This window comes from Rhinatrema bivittatum, chromosome 13, assembly GCF_901001135.1.
Source record: "Rhinatrema bivittatum chromosome 13, aRhiBiv1.1, whole genome shotgun sequence".
NCBI classification, from domain to species: domain Eukaryota; kingdom Metazoa; phylum Chordata; class Amphibia; order Gymnophiona; family Rhinatrematidae; genus Rhinatrema; species Rhinatrema bivittatum.
This window is the reverse complement of record NC_042627.1, coordinates 38,711,790-38,738,155: the sequence shown is the minus strand read 5'-3', so window position 1 is coordinate 38,738,155 and position 26,366 is coordinate 38,711,790. Positions and strand designations below refer to the sequence as shown.

Below are 26,366 nucleotides of genomic sequence, written 5' to 3'. Positions count from 1 at the left end.
GGAGCTGCCAGCGATCCTCCTTATGCGGCAGGGAGGCTGTCTCCAATGTGCTAGGCCTGGTTCATGGCCTAGCTCTTCTCCTGCAGTCTCCAGCGTGTAGCAGGGCCGCTGTCCATGGTCCTGCACTTCCTGCTTCCTTCCTAGGGGGTGAGGCTGGCTCTCTCTTCTTCTTTTAAAGGGCCAGCGAGGGAGGAGGTCCACTTCTGACATCGTGGGAGTTGCCTCTTCAGCCCTATAAAAGGGGCTCATCATCATTCCTTCCTTGCCTTCGCAAAGAGCCAGTCCTCCTTAGGACTTCTCGTCATCTGCTTCTCAAGGCACTTCATTTTATGTAGGATCCTGCGTCTTCGGGATGTCCTCACGCTACGTCTACGTCTTCGTCTCTTCAAGGTCTCCAGATGTCTTGACTTGATGTCTTCTTGATCCAGATGATCTTCGTCCTGGCAGCGCAAGTCTCCAAAGGGTTCTAGCTTCGTATTTTAACCTTTGTCATAGAGGCATCCCCTCGAATCTTCAATCTTGCCTGGATCTTTGGAGTCTGCACCCTGCCTCCACTTCACGAATGAACTCTTTTATTCGATCCGTTCCAGCATGGCCCTGCCTGGCCTTAATAAGCTGTGCAGGGTGCATTTTGGAACAGGCTTCGTCAGAGTCTTCACTTCATCTTCTTGCTTCCCTGTGTGGGGAACCACCAGCGTGATCCGTGACCTGTCTTCATTGGCTGAGTATATGGGTGTGTGATGTGCAGTACCGACTCAGCTCTGCCAACTTGTGTGGGGAACCACTAGCGTGGTCCACGACCAGCCTACCATGGCTGTGAAGGGCGCACCATCTGAGTGGTCCGAGACCAGTCCGGCTAGGTTGTGTAGGGCACATGATGTCCAGTACCGACTCAGTTATCTTCAAGCAACTCATGGCCTGCCAGAGTTTTTTCATATATGTGACCAGAGTTCCTCTTCACTCCACGTATCCAGATTGCATTTCTTCATGTTTCGAAGTCTGGTCTTACTTCCTATCCAGAGTGATGTTCCACTTCACGTATCCTGAGTCTTGTCTCACTTCAAGTCTTCGTCTTTGATGTCCTCTTCCTCTGACCACTGTCCGCCCTGTTGCAGTTGCTGCTTGGAGTAGTCAGAGGACTACTCATGAGACCAACATTGCGTTGTTTGGGTATCTTTCTACTGCCTACAGGTGTGGCTGTGGTCGAGGCCATCCTCCTTCCATCTTCAGCCCATACTGGGTCACCTCTCACCTGCCTCGGTGCTTGCCGGAGCTCCTCTGTGTCCTCTGATGTTTTCGTGTGCTCAGGGGCACACAAAAACATCAGAGTTGGAACCGCTTCCCGCGTTTCCACAACAGGAATAGACTACCATTTTATCTCAGAAAAGAATTAAATGTTCTTTCTGTAAAAAAACAAAAGGCTTTTTTTCAGAATGAATTCCCTATAGACATGGTTAAACGATCTGGCGGGAGGTATTGAGAATGGGTGGTTATTGTATGATGATCTGAGAATTTGGCCGATCCTAGGCTGATATATGATATGATAAATGGCTTGTAGGCTAGTGGCTCTGGCTTTGTTTGTTTGAATGTCTATTATATATTTTGAATAAGGTGCTCTGGAGGCCAAAAACACTTTAGATGAATTAAGACCATAGTGCCTCCCAGCTCTATTAGTACGACAGTGGCACAATCATGCTCTTGGTTTTCATGATTAAGTCTGATCTTTAATTGTGCTCTGGTTTGGCCTTTAATATGTACGATTTCCTAGTTCTAAAGCAGAGATACTTGATCTTTAACATTTAGTGAGACATACTAGCAAAGCACTGAATGATTACTTTAACTGTAATATTTAAGTACTTGCTCCATGTAATTTTTTGTTGTATAGATCCAACAGTGTAAAAAGAACTTTTTTGAAAGCCTTGATGATGTAACTCATACACTACAGCCCGAATTTTAAAAGGGCTACGCGCGTGGCCAGGCCTTGCATGCACATTTTACAACGGGCCCGGCCACGTGCGTAAACCCCGGTACATGCAGAAGTACCAGCCAAGGGAAAGGGATAGCATGGGAGCATGATCTGGGTGGGGAGGGGGTGGGCTGTCCCGGAGAAGCGCGCGCCGACAGCCAGCCAGCGCACGCACATTACTTCTGCTTTGGAGGAGCAGTAAGTATTATAATTTAAAAATTAGGGATAGTTAGGGTAGGTTTTGGGGGCGGGGAGGAGAGTGGAAGAGGAAGGAAAGATAGAGTTAGGTGTGGGCTAGGAGGGAACTGGGGGAGGCCCGATTGCAGCGCTGTACTTTGCTATATCAAATTCCCCCCTGCATGTGTGCGCAGCCATCGGATTTTATAACGTGCGCGCACTTGTTTTAAAATCGACCCCTTTGCTTTAAGGATTCCTCTGGTGAGGAGGTCTTAGCATTGATCTAGGCCTTTATCTAACAGAATGTATTATATCAGGTTTCTCATCTCTCTTTTATGTTGCTAAGGTTTTCCTATTTGGCAGACCTTTAAGATTCAATGAGACCAAGTAACCAGTGGGTACACTTTGAAGATACATAGTTACACCCCATGGTCAGGCTACCTTCCAAAGTGAGAATGTGAGGAAAAAGCTAAGTAAAATATGCTATGGACAACAGGAGCAGAAATCAGAGATCCACAGCATAGACAAAAGAATTTAGCCAAAGATGAACAATAGAACTTTTCACTGTAGAGAATCATAGGTAAAGTGAAAATGAAAAAACACCAGAAGCTTCTACTAGATAATCCCTAAGGTTCAAATATAGAAGAATACATTGCAAATTATCTTTTGGAAGTGAGAAGTAAACCTTTGCTCTCTTGTACTGCAAAAATAGACTGAAAACTGGAGTAGAGGCAATTACTGCTTTAGCATAATAAAAAGGCAAAGGACAGTTGAAAACCGACTCCAGATGATCACTAATGTGTGCTTCTAGAAGCTGTGCTTCAGTGAACACTGCAGCAATTATATCATGCACAATATTGTTTTCTATTCCCCACAAGAGCTCAAAAGTAGACTCTCATTAGCTTCTTGAATGATAAAGAGTTTTATGGCAGAACAGCAATTATTGTTTAACAGAATTGAAGAACATATCAAAATATGAACTCATTCAGATCAAATCTGAAAGCATAAAGAACGTACAAATGGGGAGGGCAATGATCAAAACCCTTTTTGCTTTTTGAAAATTGCACACTCTCTGGGGGGAACTTTTACTTGCCTAACATGGAGGCATTCCTGTGGGTGGAGTTAGATTTGGGGGAGGCAACAATGCGTGCAGTTTTGCATTTTCAAAAGTACACACGTTGTTTTGCCTGGGAAAAGCATCCGCAGAAAAAGCACTTTTTCCCACTAGCCATCAAAGCAAAACTATTGATTACTGGTGCAAACCCCGCAGGTAAAATCTACCCGTAAGGAACCAGCTTTTCAAAATGATTGGGGTGCTAAACATAACACAAATTATGAAGGAGTTTGCTTGGCACTGGGGGTGCTCAAGCACCCAAGGCACCCATACAGCTGGCACCTACCAGTTCGCACTAAGGTAGGACGTTTAATTATTGCCCTCTGTGGGGAGTACGTGATAAAGGGCAATTAATTCATTTACCACATGATAAATGCATTGCTCTGGGTACTAAGTCCTTATCACATCAAATAACATAAAATTCATGAGGTCCTTCCTGGAGCAAGAGCAAAACAACTTGCCTTAATTTTTAGATAGGCAGAAAAGAAATTGTGCAACTTGCGCACACTGACGCCCGCGGCCTTCCCTTTTCCTAACCTGTGCACAGGTTAGGAAAAGACGGGTTGGGTAAATGGATGCTGGTTAATTGAGCATTCCTTTTCCTAACCCGATTGCCAGCACACTATTTTTTTTTGGAGAGTCCTACCTTTTCAGCTCCTTCGATTTAATATCGCCACGATATTAAATCGGAGGAAGCACAGAAAAGTAATATTTTCTGCTTTTCTCTACATTTTTTGGGCTCCTCAAAAATTAATGCCTGCTCCGGGGCAGGTGTTAATTTTTGAGAGTAAAAATGTGCGCTTTGGGCGAACATTTTTTTTTTTTTTTGCATTGGGGGAAAATAGCTAATAGCCTCATCAACATAAATTTATATGTGATGACACTATTAGCTATGCGCCCTATTGGACCGGTGTTTTGGACATGCTAACCCCCGTTTTGCATCAGGGGTTATGGATGCTCATCCAAAATACGCATCCAATCGCGTGTTCAGCCTTGTTCTGCGGCCAGCGCACGGTATTGCATCGGCCCAAAACACTCTCTTTTTTGACCAAAATGCAGACAGACTACATTTTGGTCCTGCAGCAGTGAAGACAACAAAACTGTAAGGGAAGGAGAGAGACACTAAGTGAGGCAGACAGTTAAGGATAGAGAGAGAAATGTTTATCTTACTCTGGGCAGACAGGAGGAGAGAGAAAAAGGATCTGGGACAGGAGACCCAGTGTGGTGCAATGTAAAGGTCAATGATGGAAAAGTTTTGGATTTTTGCATGATGGGGTCGATAGGGAGGAGACTGTTATTAAGGCATTTTCCCTTAAATTAGCTGGAGTTTTGGTCTGGTTAGTTTTGGATGGGGGATGAGTTTGGCTAAGCTCCCAGCCCCTTTCTGAGAAAGGAAGGTTGGAGAGGAGAGTAAAAGAGGAGGTTTGTTCATTTTAATAAATTTAGGATATTTGAAATTTATTTTGATAATTTACTGTACTTATTCTTACTGTATTTACTGTTGATTTATTGCTGGTTTTATCTTATGAAATGTATAATATTTTATCGACTGGTTGTAAACCGCTTTGGGTCCCTTTTGGTAAAAAAGTGGCTGTCACGGATGTGAGCCCCTGGGCTGTGACGTGGTAGACACAGTTTAGTAGGCAAACCTGCTAGGCCCACGCCGACAGCTGGTAGACATGTTCTCATGAGGACAGGGCTTCACCTATACCAGCTCCATTCCCAACAATTTGGTTTCTAGGGGCTGGCAGGGCTTAGGCGAGGATCCTGTAATGACCAGTCAAGTGGAGTCGAGTAACAGGCCGAGGTCAGGGCGGGCAGTGAGCAAGAGATGTCGAGGTCAATCACTGTCAAGGTCATGCAAAAGTCAGAGTAGGCAGCAATCTAGGAGTAGTCCGGGTCCAAAGCCAGGGGCAATACCAGAAGTCAAGGAGAGATGGACAAACAAGACATGGACAAGGGACCAGGACACAGCGGGAACAGGCAAGGCAAGGCAAGACAACAACAAGGAGGCAAGGCAGGCAGGAAACAACAAGCCAAAGCACTGAGACAGAAAAGAAACACGCACTGCAGGAGCAGGAGGAACTATGGCTGAGGCGCCGGTGAACAGAACAGCTGGGTTTAAATAGCCAGCTTCCCGTGACATCATCCAGGCGTGCCGACGAGCGTTTCCCCACCATGGGCCCATATCAAGGATGAGAGTGCACATAGGAGCCACAGAGTACATGCCGTGAAGAAGACAACATGGCATTGGGGCGGGCCAGCAGCATCCTAGAGTGAGTGCAGCCGGTCGCAGGGCCGTCCCGTGGCTGGCCAAATGTTACAGTGGCATATATATCCAAATGGAAATGTAGCTTGGGCTTCCTAATAATGAAGTCATCCACAGGTTCAGAGTGAACTCACAAGCAATGTTCCCTGTGAACTATGCACATGTGCAAGCGCACATAGGTCATGAAACAAGCACACACAGGGAAACAAAAATAGAATGGTGTTTCAAAGAACACTGTGCACAAATTTGTATACTACATTGCACATAAGAACTTTTTTGCACGCACAGCCTACAAGAAAAATAGGGGGAACATTGCTCACATGATACTGATTATGACAGCCAAGCCTTATGTAAAACTGCTCAGTTTGCTATGTTTTAGCCTTTTATTTATTTATTTATTTGGCAATTTTTGTTTTTTTTATATACCGACAACCGTATCAGTTTACATATAACTTGGAACTTTGACAGCGTAGCTATCAATTAGGCATAGCCTTTACATGGAACAAGAACAATATGATAACAAGTAACGAAAACTATATGATAACGTTTAAGTCAAATTAACTAGGTACAAGTAGACTAGGTCAAGGGTATAAAGATTGTAGGTACAGGGTTGTAGAAATGTAAACAGAATCACTAGGTACAATATTTAGAGTATAAGCCATCACTGATAGAATGAAGCAATCTACCTTCTTCAGGTGTTTAGGCCAAGTGCCAAAAGACCTAAAAAGATGCATTAGGAATTATACCTTTCTTCCAAGAAAAAGGGAGAGGATGGTAAGACATGAAAAGGGACTTTAATGACCAGGGTTTGAAAAATTCACTCAACTGTCCATTTGGCACAAGTGGATTTATTCAGTGGGCAAGATGGCAGTGTCTTCAGCACTGATCAGGGATATGTAGTAGTAGGAGATAAGGTACTAATGAAGAAAATGATGTACTGCAAACAGAGGCACTTCCATTCCCTGAATTTACAAGTGGTGTGTGACATGCATATGAAAACTCTAGATGTGGCAGCCAGGCTCCCTGGGTCCTGCCATGATTTCTACATCCTATGTCGCTTTGCTCCATTCCCCATCTACACACAGAACAGTAACACAGAAACCAAAATCTATTAATAAGATAAATACTAAGGGCCTGATTTTCAAAAGCATTTACACTGGGTTAAATGCACTTTACCCATCTAAGTGGGCTTTTGAAAACTGCTACAATATATGCCATTAAATTGTCAATAGGTTTTGCCCACGTTAATGTGCACTTAACACAGGTAAATGGCTTTTGGAAATTCCTACGACAGTATGCTACATTTACATGCATAACTCCTTTGAAAATTCACCTGTAAAACAACAGTAACACACATGTTCTTTTACTACAACAATGAAGATAAAAACAGATCAAAGGAATAGAAAGAAGGAGAAAGACAAACATTCACGACACAATTACAATACATCTGTCTATAAACCACCAAATCTTCTAACAGTGCTACCACCATTCTACAAACACTGTCAAATTCTGCTCTGCAGAGGCCTCTCTTTTGTATTTTTGAAGGAGGGCTGTATCTGACCCAGGTTTTCCACACTGGGCATGCTCAGAAGAGGGTGTCAACTTTAATGCATGCACACAGGTATAGCACACATGTGATAGACTTGTTTGAACCAAGCAAAATGTATTGTGATTTCCAAACCATGCCTCATCGAATGGTAAATGGGATCTTTTTTTTGCAATGATTTGGTACATATGCCTCCATGGGCTCTAAGGTCAAAGGAGTTTTCCCCATTTTGAGTTTAAAGTAAAAGATTTTGAAATAGGGTTTTCTATTTGATCTCAAGGAGAAATATCTGATTAGAGAAAAAGGCAACTGATTCACTGATTCATTTATATTCCTCAATTTAGGATATCTAAACTATTTTCCTTATCTGGTTTTAAGACTCATCTCTAAGAGCTTACCCAGAGGCTCACACTGCCATTTGGAGGACCTGGTTTCGATTTCCAAGTCAGGTCTTCTGCTTCCCAGGCTGACTGGGGCTGGAGATGCTGTGAAGACAGCATTCTTAGCCTTCGAGGGGGAAAAGAGATCCAACTCATTAGTGGCCAGATTCACGGCCCATGACCATAGGCTCCCCTGGCCGATGACTGAGCTAGTTGAATTGGGAGGGAAAAAAATCCCTGGGTAGCAGTAACTGAAAGCTTAGGGCACCAGATCCTGGACCCCAGTCCTGACAGAGCTCAAAGACCAAAATGAGCCGAAGGAAACTGGCAGGCTTAGAAAGAAAGGTTTCAGATCAGGAACTTGATTTTGCTTCTTTGATGATTTTCATGCCCAAATCCTATTTTCTTTACAAACAATTGTTTATTTGTAAAATGTAATAAAGTTGAAAAAAAGAAAGGTTAATCTTCAAATAAACATTTTAGTTTGAATTTATTCTATTTATACTATAAAAGTCAGTCTTACCTAAAAACAAATAGGGTTAGATTTTAATAGCTGTGCGCGTCCATGTGCGCGTGCTTCCCGGCGAGCCGCGCGCAAAGGGGGTTAGGATTTTTGGAAACCTCACACGGCAACGCATTTTGGCCTTCCCCAGTTTCCTCCCAGTCTGCTCCAATTAAGGAGCGGACTGGGAGGGAACTTCCCTACCCCCTACCCTAACCTCCCTTCCCCTTCCCCTCTTCTCCCCAACCCCTATTTCCTACCTTTTTTCCTTTTTTTTTTTTAATTTCACAACTTATTTCAGGGCCTGACCTGAAGTAAGTTGCGCGCACCGGCAGCTGGCCGGTGCATGAAGCTCCGGAACAGCGATCAATACTGCCCCCCCCCGGCCTGCCCCTTGGAAGAGGCCTGGTTCTTGCGCGCGTAAGCCCGGATTTTACATGCACGAGAATTAAAATTCGCCCAATAATGTGTTTGCAGCAAAAAATAGAGCAAGATTCAAACATGGTTATGCAGTCTATTTATTGCAACAATATTCTTTAGTGGAGTCAGCTCCTCAAACACAGAAATAATAAGCTCTAATTTTCCTCTAACTTCAGAAACTATTTGTTCTTTGTCCAATGTCTAACTGTGTCTTGGTCTTTACCTCTCTCTTTGTCAAATCCAGTGTTACAATCTGCCCAGATCAACATGGTCAATGCATTCTCATTACATATTTGTTCAAAATATAGTGGTTTTTTAAAATTCAATTTAGGCCAGGTCTGAGTAATAAAGGTTTAGAGCAGGAACAAGCTTTTCTATAGTATATGATCAGCTTAAAATCTAGGGAGCAGCAACCAATTTTGGTTAAATGCCAAAAAAGAAATAAATGACAACAGCACTAATAGTGCTATTGATGTGCTATCAGGAGTGAGAAAGGATCCCCTTGATAAATCGCCGACATGCTGCCTTCTCTGGATGGGGATATATATTCCTCTGATGTCTAACAACTGCCAGGAGGGAGTGTGTCCCAATTTTGCTTCCGCTGGGCACAGTTTGCTGTAGTGATGGAATGCTCCCTGAAAAGATTCTGGTTCTTATGATAGCAGCAGGGCATTCCTGTTTGACATGAGCTGCCACCACCAAGATCAAAATTCAGCAGCCTCTCTGGTTGGCAGACAGCTCTGAGAAAAATACAAACAATGTATGCATCATGAGATCAGCAGAGCCAGCCCACGAGTTTTCAAAATGTTTGTGGTGCCAGCATTTTTCAGTGAGCGCCAAGCCAGTAAGAATATGTATGCATGTCAGCAGATGGCTCATATGCCAGGGATTACCAGCCCTAGGTTTAGAACAGCATTTCATGCTATCAACTCCTGGTACAGGTTATTGATCTCGTCACACAAAACAAATGTTGAATCATAAAAGCAAATCAAGAACATTAATGCAAAGGAAACGGCAGCAGAGTTCAGCTATCACATCCTTTATTTTAGTTACCAATAAACTCCAGGACTTACCACATAGTTGATCTGGTTATTCCGAAGGTTAAGTTCTATCAGCGAATCCAGTCCGCCAAGATTCTCTACTTGGTTTATACAGTTTCTAGCAAGATTTAACACTCGGAGCTCAGAAAGATGATGGATATTTTCTATTTTACTAATCTGTAAATGGAAAATGTTAATTTAGTATAGTTAATTTGAATCATTGCAATACAATGCTATCATTCATATAATGTACCCAATACACCTCAAAGAATTAAATGATACATGAAAGGCCAGCATATGGGATTTGGAGGAAAGTATCTGTGGCAGGCAACTTTGCTTCAGTAGCGTGCCCATGTTCCCAGTTTTCAATTGTACCTTACAGATTTGAGAAAATCCCAATCCTGATGCTTTCAAATTCTCTTTACCTTTTAGCCTTACAAAGTCCATATCATGCAACTTTGGACAAGGTCTTTTTCTGTTCCCTCATGACTTTCTTCCTAGAAACTTCCTCCTCACACCCACTGCTGAAGCAATAACTTGTTTTTATTATATCTTATATATGTCTTATATAATAAACAATATGATAGTGGTCTAGAAAATCATGAAAGGACCTGAATGGGTAAATGTGAAACGGTTATTTACTCTTTCGGATAATAGAAGGACTAGGGGGCACTCCATGAAGTTAGCAAGTAGCACATTTAAAACAAACTGGAGAAAATTATTTTTCACTCAATGCACAATTAAGCTCTGGAATTCATTGCCAGAGGATATGGTTAAGGCAGTTAATGTAGCTGGGTTTAAAAAAAAGTTTGGAAAAGTTCCTGGAGGAGAAGGCTATATACTGCTATTAATCAATAGGGAAAAGCCACTGCTTGTTGCCAGCATTAGTAGCATGGAATTACTTAATGTTTGGGTATTCGTCAGGTACTTATGATTTGGACTGGCCACTGTTGGAAATAGGTTACTGGGTTTGATGGACCCTTGGACTGACCCAGTATGGCATATATTATGTTCTTATGTAATGTCTGTGGCCCAGTGAATAATATAAACTATTCTTTTCCAAGAGTCCAAACAAAAAAGCAATCATGTCCTGAATCACATGTAGATCTTCCTTGATTATTTTTCATTATTATTGTCCCAGATAAGGTCTTGTCTGTCACTTTTGCAAACATGATTAAACTTATTTCTGAGACAGCAGGTAAATAAATGCACAAAAAACTGGCTGTTCCATTTTCAAGAAAGTCTGATTTCTAGTATGCCCAAAACAACTATACATAAGTTGCATTAGCATATCATGGTTCTGATTTAAAGAGCAGTAGGGCTACATTGCATGTCCTGTTTTGGGCTCTCAGTGGCAATAGATGATTATCCCTCAATTGCAGCAACCATTAGAATCATTTATTACCAGAAATGTATTTTGTGTAGGAAAAAAACATTTTAGGCACAATGGGTTCATTATAATATACCTCTCAGGAATTACTAATGCTTAGCAATTTAGTCCAACTGTGGATAGAGTTTTCTTAAGCATTTATTAGAATTTAGCTTGTTCCTTGCTACAAAAACAAAGATAACAGAGATGAAAAAAGAATTAGTGTGAAAACAGTCGTGGCGTCATAAGATTTAAAATATATTGGAATGAATTTTAAAAACAGAGGAATGTATTAAACAAAAATCATTAAAAATAAATTTAAAAAAATATGAAGTCCCCAAATGAGCTAAAATCATAAACTTCTTGCAAATTAAACCTCATTAAATTGTAAGTATTAGGTTTATTGTTTTGCATAAACATATTATTTTTTGAAGTAGTATACTCTGTATGATAATGAAAGGCAATTTGGTCCCCACAGTGACCAAAATTAGTTTTATGAATCAGCTCAAGCAACAATTAATTTGTTTGTTTCAATGTTTAAGTCGTCTATCCAACGTTAGGCTCCAGGCAATGTACAACAGGGTAAAACAGACCTCAGAGAGCACTAAGATACAATATTAAAACAATAATAGGAGATTACGTGATGCAGTGAGCGGGGAGACATGCTGTTCTTTGCCGCTTCTGGTGCCATCCCATTGTACGCACTTCATTTCTAGAGTTTTTGAAGCATTCTAGTGAATTAATAAAAGACTGGCAATTCCTTGTGATATCTGTGTAGTTACTCAGAACAAATATGACAATGAGAACAGTAAGGAAAGAAAAGGAGAGAAGGAGAGTAACAGATTCTAAGATGCTGGCTGGAACTATTAAGGCAGAATCGGCTTCATTAAGCGATACCGCTGTTGAATTAACATCTGCAGTAGTCTTGGCTCTGGATTCAAAATTTGAGAAAATGTATGATACGCTAGAGGAAGTATCTCTGAGAATGAACCAGAACAGAGAGTTTCAGGCCTGCATGATGAACTGCAAGAAACAACCAGAGAGCCTGTGAAACTAAAGGAGACAATGGCAAAATAAGACAGAAGACTCCATTGAAACTAAGCCCAACTAACAGAGATGGAAGGTTGCCAACATAACTAATTTGCCCTAATGCAGCGTTTGCGAAAAGTTGACAACGTTGAAATAAAAGGGCATACAAAGAGTGGTAAGAAAGAAGAGAAATGAACATTAATTGAGAATGAACATATTTTAAACTAACAAGAAAAAATAAGAGGCAGTAAGACCTATGACTGCAACAACTCGGTATTAAAATTCTGGTTAATCAGATGTCTTACCAGTACTGAGGTCTCCCCTCTTAGAAAAATTATTTCGTTAATATTTTTGTGATTAATAAAAATAAAAACATTTTTTTAAGTGATATTTATATATGGAGGAGACACATATAAGAACATAAGAAAATGCCATACTGGGTCAGACCAAGGGTCCATCAAGCCCAGCATCCTGTTTCCAACAGTGGCCAATCCAGGCCATAAGAACCTGGCAAGTACCCAAAAACTAAGTCTATTCCATGTTACCACTGCTAATGGCAGTGGCTATTCTCTAAGTGAACTTAATAGCAGGTAATGGACTTCTCCTCCAAGAACTTATCCAATCCTTTTTTAAACACAGCTATACTAACTGCACTAACCACATCCTCTGGCAACAAATTCCAGAGTTTAATTGTGCGTTGAGTAAAAAAGAACTTTATCCGATTAGTTTTAAATGTGCCCCATGCTAACTTCATGGAGTGCCCCCTAGTCTTTCTACTATCCGAAAGAGTAAATAACCGATTCACATCTACCCGTTCTAGACCTCTCATAATTTTAAACATCTCTATCATATCCCCCCTCAGCCGGCTCTTCTCCAAGCTGAAAAGTCCTAACCCTCTTTAGTCTTTCCTCATAGGGGTGCTGTTCCATTCCCCTTATCATTTTGGTAGCCCTTCTCTGTACCTTCTCCATCGCAATTATATCTTTTTTGAGATGCGGCGACCAGAATTGTACACAGTATTCAAGGTGCGGTCTCACCATGGAGCAATACAGAGGCATTATGACATTTTCCGTTTTATTCACCATTCCCTTTCTAATAATTCCCAACATTCTGTTTGCTTTTTTGACTGCCGCAGCACACTGAACCGTCGATTTCAATGTGTTATCCACTATGACCCCTAGATCTCTTTCTTGAGTTGTAGCACCTAATGTGGAACCCAACATTGTGTAATTACAGCATGGGTTATTTTTCCCTATATGCATCACCTTGCACTTATCCACATTAAATTTCATCTGCCATTTGGATGCCCAATTTTCCAGTCTCACAAGGTCTTCCTGCAATTTATCACAATCTGCTTGTGATTTAACTAATCTGAACAATTTTGTGTCATCTGCAAATTTGATTATCTCACTCGTATTTCTTTCCAGATCATTTATAAATATATTGAAAAGTAAGGGTCCCAATACAGATCCCTGAGGCCCTCCACTGCCCACTCCCTTCCACTGAGAAAATTGTCCATTTAATCCTACTCTCTGTTTCCTGTCTTTTAGCCAGTTTGCAATCCACGAAAGGACATCGCCACCTATCCCAGGACTTTTTACTTTTCCTAGAAGCCTCTCATGAGGAACTTTGTCAAACGCCTTCTGAAAATCCAAGTATACTACATCTACCGGTTCACCTTTAGCCACGTGTTTATTAACTCCTTCAAAAAAGTGAAGCAGATTTGTGAAGCAAGACTTGCCTTGGGTAAAGCCATGCTGACTTTGTTCCATTAAACCATGTCTTTCTATATGTTCTGTGATTTTGATGTTTAGAACACTTTCCACTATTTTTCCTGGCACTGAAGTCAGGCTAACCGGTCTGTAGTTTCCTGGATCACCCCTGGAGCCCTTTTTAAATATTGTGGTTACATTTGCTATCCTCCAGTCTTCGGGTACAATGGATGATTTTAATGATAGGTTACAAATTTTTACTAATAGGTTTGAAATTTCATATTTTAGTTCCTTCAGAACTCTGGGGTGTATACCATCCGGTCCAGGTGATTTACTACTCTTCAGTTTGTCAATCAGGCCTACCACATCTTCTAGGTTCACTGTGATTTCATTCAGTCCATCTGAATCATTACCCATGAAAACCTTCTCCATTACAACATCCTCTTCAGTAAACACCGAAGCAAATAAATCATTTAATCTTTCTGCGATGGCCTTATCTTCTCTAAATGCCCCTTTAACCCCTCGATCATCTAACGGGCCAACTGACTCCCTCACAGGCTTTCTGCTTCGGATATATTTAAAAATGTTTTTACTGTGAGTTTTTGCCTCTACAGCCAACTTCTTTTCAAATTCTCTCTTAGCCTGTCTTATCAATGTCTTACATTTAACTTGCCAACGTTTATGCTTTATCCTATTTTCTTCTGTTGGATCCTTCTTCCAGTTTTTGAATGAAGATCTTTTGGCTAAAATAGCTTCTTTCACCTCCCCTTTTAACCATGCCGGTAATCGTTTTGCCTTCTTTCCACCTTTCTTAATGTGTGGAATACATCTAGACTGTGCTTCTAGAATGGTATTTTTTAACAATGACCACGCCTCTTGGACATTTTTTACTTTTGTAGCTGCTCCTTTCAGTTTTTTTCTAACAAATTTTCTCATTTTATCAAAGCTTCCCTTTTGAAAGTTTAGCACGAGAGCCTTGGATTTGCACACTGTTCCTCTTCCAGTCATTAAATCAAATTTGATCATATTATGATCACTATTGCCAAGCGGCCCCACCACTGTTACCTCTCTCACCAAGTCCTGTGCTCCACTGAGAATTAGATCTAAAATTGCTCCCTCTCTCGTCGGTTCCTGAACCAATTGCTCCATAAAGCTATCATTTATTCCATCCAGGAACGTTATCTCTCTAGCATGTCCTGATGATACATTTACCCAGTCAATATTGGGGTAATTGAAGTCTCCCATTATTACTGCACTACCAATTTGGTTACCTTCCCTAATTTCTCTTACCATTTCACTGTCCGTCTCACCATCTTGACCAGGTGGACGGTAGTATACCCCTATCACTATAGTCTTCCCCGACACACAAGGGATTTCTACCCATAAAGGTTCAAGTTTGTATTTATTTATTTATTTTATTTATTTTATTTATTTATTGTTTTTGTTATACCGAGTTTCATGATATGCATCACATCAACCCGGTTTACAAATAACAAGGAGTGTAAAGCATAACGTAACGTAAAAAAGAATATTTTCAATAAGAACCTTGAACTTTAAATACAGTGAATCAGAAAAAGGGAGAGGGAAAGTTACAAAAAACAAGGAAAATAAACTTGGGATGGAAGGGGAGAAATTGAACAGCACAATATTTACATTTCAGCCTATTGATACATTAGAATAGCAAGTGAAAAAATAAGACTATGAAACGGTACATAGGTAATCAAATGAATAAATATGACACAGTTGTGAATGGTAATAGTATGATAAATATTCAGCAGGAATTAGTGAGAGAGGGTTTGAGGTTGGTTGATTCGTGTTTACATTCCATTATTGCATACGAGTTAGTGCTAGTGAGAGGAGGTTTTATTCAAGGCTTGGAAATGCTTTTTTGAAAAGCCAAGTTTTTAGTCTTTTCCTAAATGTTAAAGAGCATGGCTCTTGTCTCAAATCAGGTGGGATCGAGTTCCAGAGAGCTGGACCTGCTGATGAGAAGGCTCTGAGACTCAAGGATTTATGTTGGTAGGTTTTGGCCTTTGGAATTTGGAGTGACTCTTTGTAGTGTTCCCTGATAGGCCTGGCGGAGGTGAATTTTTTAAGTGGTATTTGTAGGTCGAGTTGCGTGTGTTGGTTGATAGTTTTGTAAATGATGTTAATGGTTTTGTACATGATTCTATAGTGGATCGGAAGCCAATGGAGGTTTTTGAGAATAGGTGAAATGTGGTCAATTTTCCTGGAATTTGTAAGGACTGTGGCTGCAGAGTTCTGAACCATTTGTAAAGGTTTGGTGTAAGAAGCTGGGAGGCCTAATAGTAATGAGTTGCAATAATCTAGTTTGGAAAAGATTATTGCTTGCAAGATTGTTCTGAAGTCCTGAGTGTGAAACAGCGGTTTTATTCTTTTCAGGATATGTAATTTGTAGAAGCAATCTTTGGTGGTTTGGTTAATGAATGTTTTGAGGTTGAGACGATTGTCTAGGATGGCTCCTAAGTCTCTTACGTGGGTTGTTTGAAGGAGTGTGGGTGGTTTAGGAAGTGTGTTATTGTTTTCCAGTGATATGAGCAGGAATTCTGTTTTCGAAGCATTGAGTACAAGGTTTAGACTGTTGAGGAGAAGTTTAATTTCTAATAGGCAACTGTCCCAGTATTCCATTGTTTTTGAGATTGATTCTTTTATAGGGATTACGATCTGTACGTCGTCTGCAAAAAGGAAATGTTTCAGGCTTAATTTTGTAAGTAGTTGGCAGAGTGGTAGCAGGTCTCATGCATTTAGTCTCATGCAGGATGTTTATCCTGTTGGACTCTATGCCATCCCGGACATAAAGCGCCACACCTCCTCCCGGGTACTCCTCACTGTCATTGCGATATAATTTGTACCCCAGTATAGCACTGTCCCATTGGTTATCCTCTTTCCACCATGTCTCTGAGATGCCAATTAAGTCTATGTCATCATTCACTGCTATACATTCTAATTCTCCCATCTTCTTAGACCTCTGGCATTAGCATACAAACATTTCAAAGTTTGTTTTTTGTTTGTAATTTCATTCTGCTTTTTAATTGATAGGGATAAGTTAGAATTTTTTAGCTCAGGTGAGTTTTTAGTTACAAGCACATGAACTATTTTTCTAATTATTGGAACCTCACTGTCGGGATGCCCTAATTCTAATGTATCATTAGTATCCTTTGAAGATACCTCTCTCCGAACCATGCGCTGCTGAGCGACTGTCGGCTTTCCCCTTTGTTCTAGTTTAAAAGCTGCTCTATATCTCCTTTTTAAAGGTTAGCGCCAGCAGTCTGGTTCCACCCTGGTTAAGGTGGAGCCCATCCCTTCGGAAGAGACTCCCCCTTCCCCAAAAGGTTCCCCAGTTCCTAACAAAACTGAATCCCTCCCTTCATATAACTTTCAGAGACAGGGCTTTCTCCACAGCACCAGAGCTACGGCAGGAACCTTGCCTCCCAACTTTCAGGAAAAGACTCAAAACGTGGCTATTCAAAAAAGCCTTCCCAGACTCGGATTAAATCATTACTCACCTCTAACCACGTCTAACCATCTTCCAATAACTACCCATATGCAGAAAACTATTACTTCCTATCATTACCCTCTCGTAAAAAATCCACAATAAGTTCAAATGGACAATACCTAGCAAATACCATAATCTCCTGTTAATGTACCTCGTCAAATCTTTGTAAATGTACCTCGTCAAAGTTGGGTTAATATATTATGTTAATCTTCCTATCACTTCTCTGCTCCAAGTTGTACTTATCCCTGTTTTATTGTAACTGTAACTGTGTTTTGGTTCAGCACTTGTTATTTAATTTGTTCACTATACCTCTCATCACTCCCCTGTTTATTGTAAACCGGCATGATGTGATACTCTCACGAATGCCGGTATAGAAAAAACTAAAATAAATGAATAAATAAATGTATTTTCAGAAAAAGTCAATCTCAAAACAGGAGTACTGCAGGGATCAGCCCTGTCTGCAACCCTCTTTAACATATACATGCTGCCCTTATGTCATCTGCTAGCAGGTCTAGGAATCATACATTACATTTATGCAGAGGATATTCAACTAATCTCACCAATCGAGGACACACTAGAGAAAATGTTAAACCTAGCTAACATTATAAAACAACTGCTAAACCGAATGGAACTTGTGATTAATATTAAAAACACATAATTTCTACACTTAGAACAGAAAAATATTGAAATCATCCAAACTCCAATAATCCTCAAAGACAACCAGAAAATTGAACTAGCTGAAAAAGTATGAAACCTTGGAACAATAATGGACCCAGAAATCAATCTAAAACAGCACATATCGCTAAAAGTAAAAGAAGGCTATGCAAAACTCATGGTACTCAGAAAACTAAAACCACTACTAACACTAACTGATTTCAGAACAGTACTTCAAGCACTAGTTTTCTCCAGAACTGTAATGTCCTTTTACTAGGACTCCTGAATTCAACATTAAGGCCACTTCAAATACTTCAAAACACAGCAGCTAGAATACTAACCGGAAAAGGGAGGAGGGACCATATAACCAAAACCCTGGCAGAATTACATTGGCTACCTATTGAACACAGAATTAAATACAAAGCCCTATGTACCATACATAAACTAATACATGATAAAAAAAATCGGACTGGTTAAACACAGCATTGCGAGTGCATGTCCCACAGAGAAACCTTCGATCGGCAAATAAAGCACTCTTAACCATTCCCTCAGTAAAAACAGCGAGACTAACTCAAGTGAGAGAAAGGGCCTTATCTTTAGCATGCCCCACACTTTGGAACACAATGCCTCTAGAGATCAGATTGCAAAGAGATCTCAAAACCTTTAAGAAAAGTTTTAAAACATGGCTTTTTAAACAAGCATTTTATAAAGAGACTGGAGAATGAAAATATACAGGAATAGGCAGAAGAACACCAGCACACAGCACTATTCTAAGAATGTGCATTTTAATAATCTATGACTCTACCTCACAATAAACGTAATTGTAAACATTATAAATATGATTTTTACCCGTGAACCGTACCTTACAGGTACACTTGGTCATGATCTACTTCACTAAACAATTGATTGTCTTTAAAAATTTATTGTAACTGAACCTTTTGTGGCACCTGTTAGAATGTACTATAGTACGCATCCACCTACATAAATTTATATGCCTACATGTAAACCGTTGCGATGGTATATAACTTGGCGACGGTATAGAAAAGAATTTAAATAAATAAAATCATAAAGCGCATCCGCACTGCAAGCCACCGCCGCTTCCAGATAGTTTCCTCCTCCGACAGCGAGGCACAACTCTGCAACTGCTGGACCCAGCAAAGTCCTGCCCGCAAGGAGAAACTACTGCACATGGCAGCCCGGACTCCCAGCGCCAAAACTTCGAAAATCTTTTTAAGCTGGACTTCGAGCTTGCAATCCTGAAGGTCCTTGAGGGCCGTAGCCCCTGTAACCGGAATAGTGGTCTTTTTGGTGATGGCTGATACCGCCGCATCCACCTTGGGAATCTGCAGCAGCTCCAGTATCTCTTCTGGCAAGGAATACAACTTGTCCATAGCTTTACTGACCTTGAGGCCCAGGTCTGGTGTATCCCACTCTCGAAATAACAAATCCATAACCGAGAGGTGAAATGGAAACGACTTGATTGGACCACAGCGACAGACTATGACTGGATCGATCAAGACAATGCAGAAGTCCTCCAGAGGGGCTTCAATACCCAACTCCTCCAAAATTGCGGGAATCAGAGGGCCAAGTTCATCTTTCCGAAAGAGACGAACCACCTGGGAGCCGGGAAGAGAAGAAGAACTCTGGACCTTCTCTACAGGATCCTGAGGAGGCCGGGCCCCTGGCTCCGAGGACTCGGAGGAAGAATCTGAACGCGGACGGGAGGAGCCGGTCCGGAGGGCACGTTTAGCTTTAGGAGCCCCCGCAGCCTCTATGGACCTAGTCCGCTTAAGAGAAGGTGGTGCCACTACCCTGGAAGACCGGGATGCGCGGGAACGGCCGCTGCTTCCCGCGTTCTTTCTCGTGGACCTCCATGCCTTAAAGGCCCTATGCAGTAGGAGGATAAAATCAGATGAAAAGGAGGAGTCTGAGGCCCCCTCGGAGCTCTCCTCCATTGCCCCAACATTGCCAGCCCCAGCGCCGCCCCCCTTGGGTGCCGAGGGCTTCGGGGAAAGGGGAGGAGGGGATTCCTCTTCCCCCATTGCTGTCCATGTTGCCGCATGAAAAGTTGACAAAATGGCCTCCGTTCCGGCGCTAAGCGGGAACAGATCAAAGGCAGCCAGCCTCTCACGCTCAGGCCGTCGTCGCAGTCCAGAAACGCCACTCCCCAGCTCCAGAGACGTGCCTTGTCCCCTGGGGAGGCAAGCAGAGCAGACCCCATTGTGAGACACGCAGGCGTGCACATCGCCACAGGCCCGGCAGGCCGAGCCACGAGGCATCAGGAGGAAAGGCACCGCAACGGAATGAGAAAAACGGTAAGCCGACCCCCGAACGCGAGCCGCAGCAGCAGGAGAAATTGGCAGCAAGAGAAGAGAAACACCACCAAAATAAAAAGCATGCTCGGTTCTTTTATTTTTGTAAACCTGAGCCGCCGCTGTCCACAGCATGGGTCCTGAACCAAAGGAGGAGAGTGAGCCGGGCTCCCCAGTATCTCCTCAGTGGCTTAGGGGAGCAGTAGCAGGATCCTCGACCCCCAGCTCCACCAGCCTCAATACCAGAGGGGATGGTCCCCTCAGGACCTACCAACCCACTGGGAGGCTACTCCTCAAAGACTTTTTTTTGTTTTTTCTAAATAAAAAAATAGACCAGCCAAATTAGCTCCTAAAGGACTAACACTATTCTCCTTTTTTTTTTTTTTTTTAACAACTAAGGACTAACTACAGACTGCAGGATTTTGCACCTCCACCATCTGCTGGAGACAGAGAAATACTGACCGACTTTGGGTGGCACCTCAGGGTATAGGGCAGAGACAGTCAAAACTTCTCTCTCCATCTGCTGGTGGGGAGGCAAAACCCAGGAGACTGGACTGATCTCAGTATGTACAAGGAATTTGTGTGCTCATTTTAAGATCTTACATAAACTGAGTGGTATACTCTTTTACAATGCTTAAGACCTCAACAATGTGTGCCTTTGCAAGTTTCAGCATTTAAAGAGGTTAGCAGAGCTCATCTTCTAGCCCTTTCATTTTCAGTAATCGGTCTCTCTCTCTGCAATAGGTTTTTAGAAGCTCTGAGGCAAGATCTTTTATTGCGATCTTTCAGAAAGAATCTTGAGGCACATTCGTTTCCCTGCTAGTTGGACTTCCCTCTAGTGGATTCTGGTTTAAGTTGAATGGCTGAATTTTTATTTTAAGGTTCGGAGATTAGGGTTTTTAGCTGATATATCAGTTTAAAAGTTTTTAATTGTACACCGTTAGGAACAGTTATTGTTTTTATTGTACATCACCCTGAGTGACGATTTGAAAGACAGGAAGGAGGTCTATAAATATGCTAAATGAAATAAATAAATGATATTCCATAAAAAGGTAAGTTTGCGGCATTGTGTAACACACTGCACGTCATGAATCTTTTTAAACTGCAGAGTACAAATGTGAAGAGAAAACCTGCAAAATACACTTTTACCACCAATGTTGCTTTTCTGTACAGCAAGAAATCTAACACTGTACTGCTAACCCCACTGTAACCTGGACATACTATAGCCCAAAGTGTTCAATAAAATAAAGTTAAGGCTGTCATTTTCTTGACAGATTTCTCCCCATGTTTTAATAAATTTACATTTTCATAACCTGCAAGCAGCAGTCTAAAAATTGCTTGATTCATATAATATCACTGTGGTTGACTTTATGAATCTCACTGGCCCTGTAGAAGAGCAGCTGTGAAAACCATCTTCTTTTTACTAGCAAAATCCACACACACAATCACACTTTCTTCCACTATGCTCCCTATGCCATGAGTTTGTAATTCAAAGAACAGTATACAGTTTACCATTATGTACCTGATTGCCATGAAGATCCAAAATATCAAGGCTCACCAAGTTCTCCAGATGTGAGATTTTCTTTATTCTGAAACACACAATTCAATTTGACAAAACTTAACTTTCCTTCCCATCAATCAAGCCTGCTAGAGTAAGCAGTTATGCTGCATTAGAAGCCCCAGAATTCCTCTTTTCCAATCAAGAAAGCATATGTCAAATACCCTTACCAATCCTCAATTGTTCTTTAAAATGTGGGAACAACTGCAAGCATCTGTCAACCTTCAAGGATGACAGATGCTTGCAGTAGCACTATAGACCAGCAGAAAATTGAGGGTAATTTTCAAAACCATTCACATGTGCTTGTCTTATCTGTGCCTTACCCAGAGAAATGGGCCTTTTCCCAATTGGGGGAGGCATTCCCAGGGGCACGGAGTGGAAAGCACTGTTGACATTCCTGATCAACTGTAAAAATCCTAATCCCTACATTTCATCACTAAAATTATGCTTTAAAAAAGGCATATTTAAAGTAAAATATGTAATCTCTTCTCAGATGGAATTGTGGGGAGGTGGCCATTTTCAGGCTGGCTTGACCATATGAACCAGAGAGCGATAAGAGATAAGATATCCTGCAGGTGGCCAAGTTTCTATGGCTGACAGCTTGGAAAGATCATTAACATGGATAAGGGAAGGGATAGACAAGTTAAGTATAAGAAATGGTGACTGCTACAGCTAGAACAGTGAAGAGGGTCAAATTTGGACAGCTAACAACCAAGAGATACTATCAGCTACAATAGCATAAACAGGTAGATTGAATGGGCCAAATAATTTATCTGCTAACATCTACTACGATACTCTGCAAATTGTGCTAGGCAGGAATAGATTTTATATGGGATTCTAAAAGACAAAAAAAGCAAGTTTGCTTACCGTAAACAGTGTTTCCGTACATAGCAGGATGAATTAGCCATGCTGTCATGGGGGATCTGTCAGTCAGCATGGCTAATTCATCCTGCTATTTATGGAAACACCGTTTACGGTAAGCAAACTTGCTTTTTCCCGTCGATAGCAGGGCTGAATTAGCCATGCTGTCATGGGAGTCCCAAGCTCCCGATCACGTTGTTTATGTTATATATGTTTATACGTGATCATGAACAGTGTGGCAGTCACCGTGTTCAAGAGGATAGAGATTGCATGCCCTATCTTTGCATCAGTGGCTGCTTGTTGATCAAGGCAGTAGTGAGATGTGAAGGTATGTAGCGATGACCATGTAGCTGCCTTACAAATGTCTATGGGTTGTACATTTTTAAGATGTGCCAATGAGGCCGCCACTGCTCTAACTTGATGAGCTTTGGGAACAGAATGTAGCTGTAGCTTCTGTTTGTCGTAACAAAATTTGATGCATTGTGCTATCCAGCTGGAGATGGTGCGTTTAGCCACCGGTATTCCAGGCGCCTTCAGGTCGAAAGAGACAAAGAGTTGAGAAACATAGGAATCCGAGTTTGTTCTTTCTTTGTAGTATGCTAAAGCTCTTTTGCAGTCAAGTGTATGCAGTAATTTTTCCCTGTCATTTGCATGAGGTTTAGGGAAAAAGATGGGTAGTTCTATAGTTTGATTGAGATGGAATTGAGAAACCACTTTTGGTAGGATGGATGGGTGAGTTCGGAGAACCACCTTTTGATGATGAAACTGTAAATAATGAGAATAATGGACCAAGGCCTGTAATTCACTGACTTCTTGTGCTGATGTTACTGCAACTAGTAATACCACCTTCCATGTGAGGTATTTAATATGTGCTGAGTCCATGGGCTCAAACGAGAAAAGCATAAGCTGTTCAAGAACTATGTTGAGGTTCCACGGAACTGGAGGTTTAGAGATCGGCGGACGAAGGTGAGTTAACTCCTTGATGAAACGAGATAATAAGGGGTGATTGGAAATAGGAATATTGTTAAGTGGTCTGTGATATACCGCTATGGCACTGAGATGGACCCTAATGGATAATGTTGCAAGACCAGCTGTGTACAGTGTATGTAGATAATCCATGAGTAACTCAGGTGAACAGTCTAATGGTGGTACACCTTTAGAAGTGCACCAGGTTGAGTATCGTTTCCATTTATAGCTATAGTTTTTCCTTGTTGAGAGCTTCCTGGATTCTAACAAAATGGATTGTGCCGAAGTGGAAACTCCCTGTTCTGTTAAAAGGAGCCTCTCAATCTCCATGCTGTTAAATGGAGAGATGAGTGTAGTAGGTGTAGAAGTGTTCCTTGATCTTGGGAGAGAAGATCTGGGCGATTTGGTAACCGAATTGGGTCCGAGATGGACAGTCAGAGAAGGAAACTGTACCACGGTTGCCATGGCCAGGCTGGAGCTACGAGTATCAGTTGAGCCTTGTTTGCTATGCACTTTTGGATCGTCCTTGTTATGAGTGGTATGGGAGGAAAGGCATACAAGAGGCCTGTCGTCCACGGGATGAGAAAGGCATCCTGGGCGATCCTGAACTGACTTGGTCTTATGGAGCAGAATTTGGGAACTTGAGCGTTGATCTCTGTTGCAAAGAGATCTATTGCAGACGTCCCCCAATGAATGAAAATGTCTTGGGCTACCTCGAATTAAGTGTCCATTTGTGAGGATGAAAGATGCGACTTAGCTTGTCCGCTCTTGTATTTGCTACTCCTGGTAGGTAAGTTGCTTGCAGATGTATGCAATGTTGGTAAGCATGTTTGAAGATTATCAGGGTCTCCTTGCAAAGGGACCATGAACTGGACCCTCCTTGCTTGTTGATATAAAACATTGCTACTTGATTGTCTGTGTAGATCATGACTCTGCAGCCCTTTAAGTGATCTTGAAACACTTGTAACGCATTTCGAATTGCTCGGAGCTCCAATAAATTTATCTGCAGGGTCTGCTCAGAGATTGCCCATAACCCTTGGGTTTCGTAAATCTCGAGATGTGCTCCCCATCCCTTGCGAGACGCATCTGTGGTTAAAACTGCGTTGTGAGGGGGGAACTGAATAATGCTCCTTTGGACAGGGTGGAGTTTAGAAGCCACCATGTTATGTCCTGTTTCAACTCGGAGGTCAACAATAACTTCTTTGTCAACGGTTGTGAGTGTTGTTTCTATTGATGTTTTAGTCCCCATTGCAGGCGTCTCATGTGTAGCCTGGTGTTGGGAACTGTGAAAATAGCCGCCGCCATGTGGCCGAGGACTACCAAAATTTGTCTTGCCGATGGCCTCTGAGTGTTGTTCAACGAGTAGAGAAGTTGATGTAGTTGTGTTATTCTTTCTGTTGGGAGATATGCCCGGTTGCGAACAGTGTCCAGGCCTGCTCCTATAAATTGTAGTCTTTGTGTTGGTTGGAGATGTGATTTATGAAAATTGATCACTAATCCCAATTCCTGTAAGCACTGTATCACCCGTTGAAGGTGTTCGAGTAAGATGTCCGGGGTCGAGGCTATTTTTAGCCAATCGTCCAGATATGGAAAAATGGTCATACCCTGTTGTCTGAGATGAGCCACCACCACAACCATGCATTTGGTGAAAACCCTGGGTGCAGCCGATAGTCCAAAGGGAAGAACCTTGTACTGGTAGTGTTGATGGCCGCAGCGAAAGCATAGGTAACACCAAGAGGATGGATGGATTGGAATATGTGTGTAAGCATCCTTCAGATCGATGGAACACATCCAGTCATTGGGTTGAATCAGAGGTAGGATCGATTTCAACGATACCATCTTGAATTTCTCTTTGGTCAGGAATTTGTTCAATTCCCGGAGATCTAATATGGGGTGAAGGCCACCCGACCTTTTGGGTATGAGGAAGTATGGGGAATAAAACCCCGCCTGTTGGGTTTTCGGGAAAATCCATCGAATGGCCTGCTGTTTGCGAAGCAAAGCAATTTCCTCCCCCAGTTGTGGTTGGAAGCTTTGACTCTTTAGAGTGGAAAGGTGAGGTAGTATGGGTTTTGTGGTAAATTGGAGTTGGTAGCCATGTCGTACTATCTCTAAAACCCATTGATCGGTTGTTATTCTCTCCCAGGCTGCCAGGCAAGAATGAATTCTCCCTGGTGGTGCTTGATGTAGTGGTGGTGGCTGTGTTATTAAAAAGATGGTGTTGATTTTACTGCAGCAGCCGGTTGTTGTGTCTGCTGTCTTTGGTTACGTGGTTTACCCCTACATTGAATTGTGTTTTGTTGCTGCAGCGGAGGGCACTGGTATGATGGATACGTCTGTGTACGAAAGGATTGATAAGATCTGTAAGGCCTATGGGCATATGATTGTCTACAAGTAGATCCTACATAACGACGCGTGGCCGAGTAGTGAGGTTGTAATGTTAAGGATTGGACTGCTAGAGCTTCCTCCTTTAATTTACTGACTGTGTCTTGAAAACGTTCTCCAAACAGGTTGTCTCCTGTACACAGGAGGTTCGTTAGTTTCTTGTGTAAGTCTTCTTGTATCATAATAGAACATAACCATGCCACCCTACGGGCTGCGAAGGCTGTTGCAGACGCCCTAGAAGATGTTTCAAATGCCTCATAGATTGACCGCAGAAAATGTCTAGAACACTCCTCCATGTCATGAAGAGGCGGTGGTATCTGATCTGCCATCGAGGAAAGCATACCCTTTGTGGCTTGTATGCACTCATATAGATATTGTACCATGTAGAATTGATGGTGCATAATGCGGGCATTCAACATTGAGTTATGGTACATCTTTCTGCCAAACTCATCTAAATATCGGTTGTCTTTGCCTGGTGGATAGGAGGTATGCGTCTTTGCTTTTTTGAATCTTTGCATTGCAGACTCTACCACAATTGAAGCATGTAGTAGTTGCGGCATAGAGTAAGGTGATGTTTTCCTCATACGAAATT

At 41.8% G+C, this 26,366-nt stretch overlaps 1 protein-coding gene across 3 annotated transcripts in view; it reads right to left on the bottom strand.

Moving 5' to 3' along the window:
• LRRC49 (leucine rich repeat containing 49) overlaps nucleotides 1-26,366 on the bottom strand; it is a 315,450-nt gene that overhangs the window by 223,393 nt on the left and 65,691 nt on the right. For all 3 annotated transcript variants that reach the window (XM_029575276.1, XM_029575277.1, XM_029575278.1), the window contains 2 exons: nucleotides 21,530-21,596; nucleotides 9,448-9,591 (listed from right to left, as the gene is read on the bottom strand). In XM_029575276.1, the coding sequence (XP_029431136.1) occupies nucleotides 9,448-9,591; nucleotides 21,530-21,596 (211 nt within the window). The remainder of the gene's footprint in view (nucleotides 1-9,447; nucleotides 9,592-21,529; nucleotides 21,597-26,366) is intronic.